Source organism: Mus pahari, chromosome 8 (genome assembly GCF_900095145.1).
Source record: "Mus pahari chromosome 8, PAHARI_EIJ_v1.1, whole genome shotgun sequence".
In the NCBI taxonomy this organism is placed as follows: Eukaryota; Metazoa; Chordata; class Mammalia; order Rodentia; family Muridae; genus Mus; species Mus pahari.
This window is the reverse complement of record NC_034597.1, coordinates 56013661-56015484: the sequence shown is the minus strand read 5'-3', so window position 1 is coordinate 56015484 and position 1824 is coordinate 56013661. Positions and strand designations below refer to the sequence as shown.

At 48.4% G+C, this 1824-nt stretch overlaps 1 protein-coding gene across 2 annotated transcripts in view; it reads right to left on the bottom strand.

Moving 5' to 3' along the window:
• The window catches only part of Ints9 (integrator complex subunit 9), an 85759-nt gene that overhangs the window by 12418 nt on the left and 71517 nt on the right, over window positions 1-1824 (bottom strand). For both annotated transcript variants that reach the window (XM_029541601.1, XM_021202927.2), the window contains one exon: window positions 639-699. In XM_029541601.1, coding sequence (XP_029397461.1) covers window positions 639-699 — 61 coding nt within the window. The remainder of the gene's footprint in view (window positions 1-638; window positions 700-1824) is intronic.

The window sequence follows — 1824 nt, the reverse complement described above, 5'->3', positions numbered from 1 at the left end:
GTAACCCTGACTGGCCTGGAACTCACTTTGTAAAGCAGGCTGGCCTGTCTCTGCCTCCCCAGTGCTGGGACTAAAGGTCTGTACCTTACTCAGCCTCTTTCTTTTTTTTTTTTTTTTAATTTAATTAATTTATTTAATGTACATGAGGTACACTGTAGCTGTTCAGGTGGTTGTGAGCTATCACGTGGTTGCTGGGAATTGAATTTAGGACCTCTGCTTGCTCCGGCCCAAAGATTTTATTTATTATTATAAATATGTACACTGTCGCTGTCTTCAGATGCACCAGAAGAGGGCGTCAGATCTCATTATGGATGGCTGTGAGCCATCATGTGGTTGCTGGGATTTGAACTCAGGACCTTCAGAAGAGCAGTCAGTGATCTTACCCGCTGAGCCATCTTGGCTGCCCCACTCAGCCCCTTTCATTGTGTGTGTGTGTGTGTGTAGTTTAAGACTTAGTGTTGTTGGATCCCAGGCTGGCCTGGAACTCACAACCTGTCTGCTCCTGTAGTGCTGGGTTTACAGGTGTTTGCCACTGTACCTGGCTCTACATATAGGGCTGTTTTAGGCATGAAGACTGCCACTATCCTATGTCATACCACCACCCACATTTCTTTTGGGACCTTTTGGTATTTTCTTACCTCTGCATGTGGGAAAGGTGGTTCTGGGAGGTAAACTTTGCTCTGTTTGTTGTGACAAAGCCTTTAAAGAGGAAGACACGGGTGTTAGGCAGTGTACTGGGTGTCTACTACCACCTAGTGGCAGCAGCACAAACACTAAACACTCCAGCTTTTTAAAGCCTTCACTCTGGCATTGACTCTGAATAAAAGCTGGGCCCAGCTCATGCAGGATGCTGTCTCTTCTAAGTACAGTTTGTACTAAAAAACCAAACCAAACCACCAACAACCCCCCCCCACTTGTTTAAAATAATCCAGTCCCAAGGGATGCTAGGCCCTCTGCAGCCTCTGCAGGCTCTGCACTGCACATGTGGTACACAAACAGACACGCAAGCTGAGCACACACACACATAAAATCAAAGTAAGTAAATCTTCAGAAAGGAGAATGAGAACTCAGAAGTAATGAGAGCGGGGTGTAGTGGTGTGTGCTTGCAACCTCAGCAGTTAGAACCCTGGGGGAAGGAAAATCCAGAGTTCAGAGCTAGCCTCAACTCCAGTTCATAGAGAGTTGAAGCCAGCCTCAGTAACATCAAACCCTGCTTCAAAGAAGTGGTGTGTGTATGAGTACATGCATAGTGCCAGTGCAGACTGGGAAGCCAGCGCTGGCACCTCTATGCCCAGGGGAGTACGCTAGACACTCAGGTTTTGGAGCTACCATTTTTATAACTGGTCTGAGTTTTGCTTTGTGGATGCTAGACAAGAACTCTGCCTTGGCACTGTGTCCCAGCCTTGATCTGGATCTGGGCCGCTTTCCACTCTCGGTCCTTTTCCTGTTTCAGGATCCAGTCTGAGCCTCCATGTTATGTTTACTGCCTTTTCTGAGACACGGCTCGTTGCTGACGCCCACACACTCTCCATTACAGCAGCACTACTCACACCAGTTACAGGGAACTGAGATGGGAGGACTAGAGTTTGAGGCCAGACTGGGTTACATACTGAGAGAGACTTTGCTCCACACAAAGCTGCAGAGGAGCCTGGGAAACTGCAATGTGACGAACAAGACCAGAAAGCTCAACTGGCCAGCTAATGGGTGCTGACGCTTGCTGACATTCTCATTCTCATTCTCATTCTCATTCTCTCTCTCCCTCTCTCCCTCCCTCCCTCCCTCTCTCCCTCCCTCTCTCCCTCTCCCTCTCCCTCTCCCTCTCCC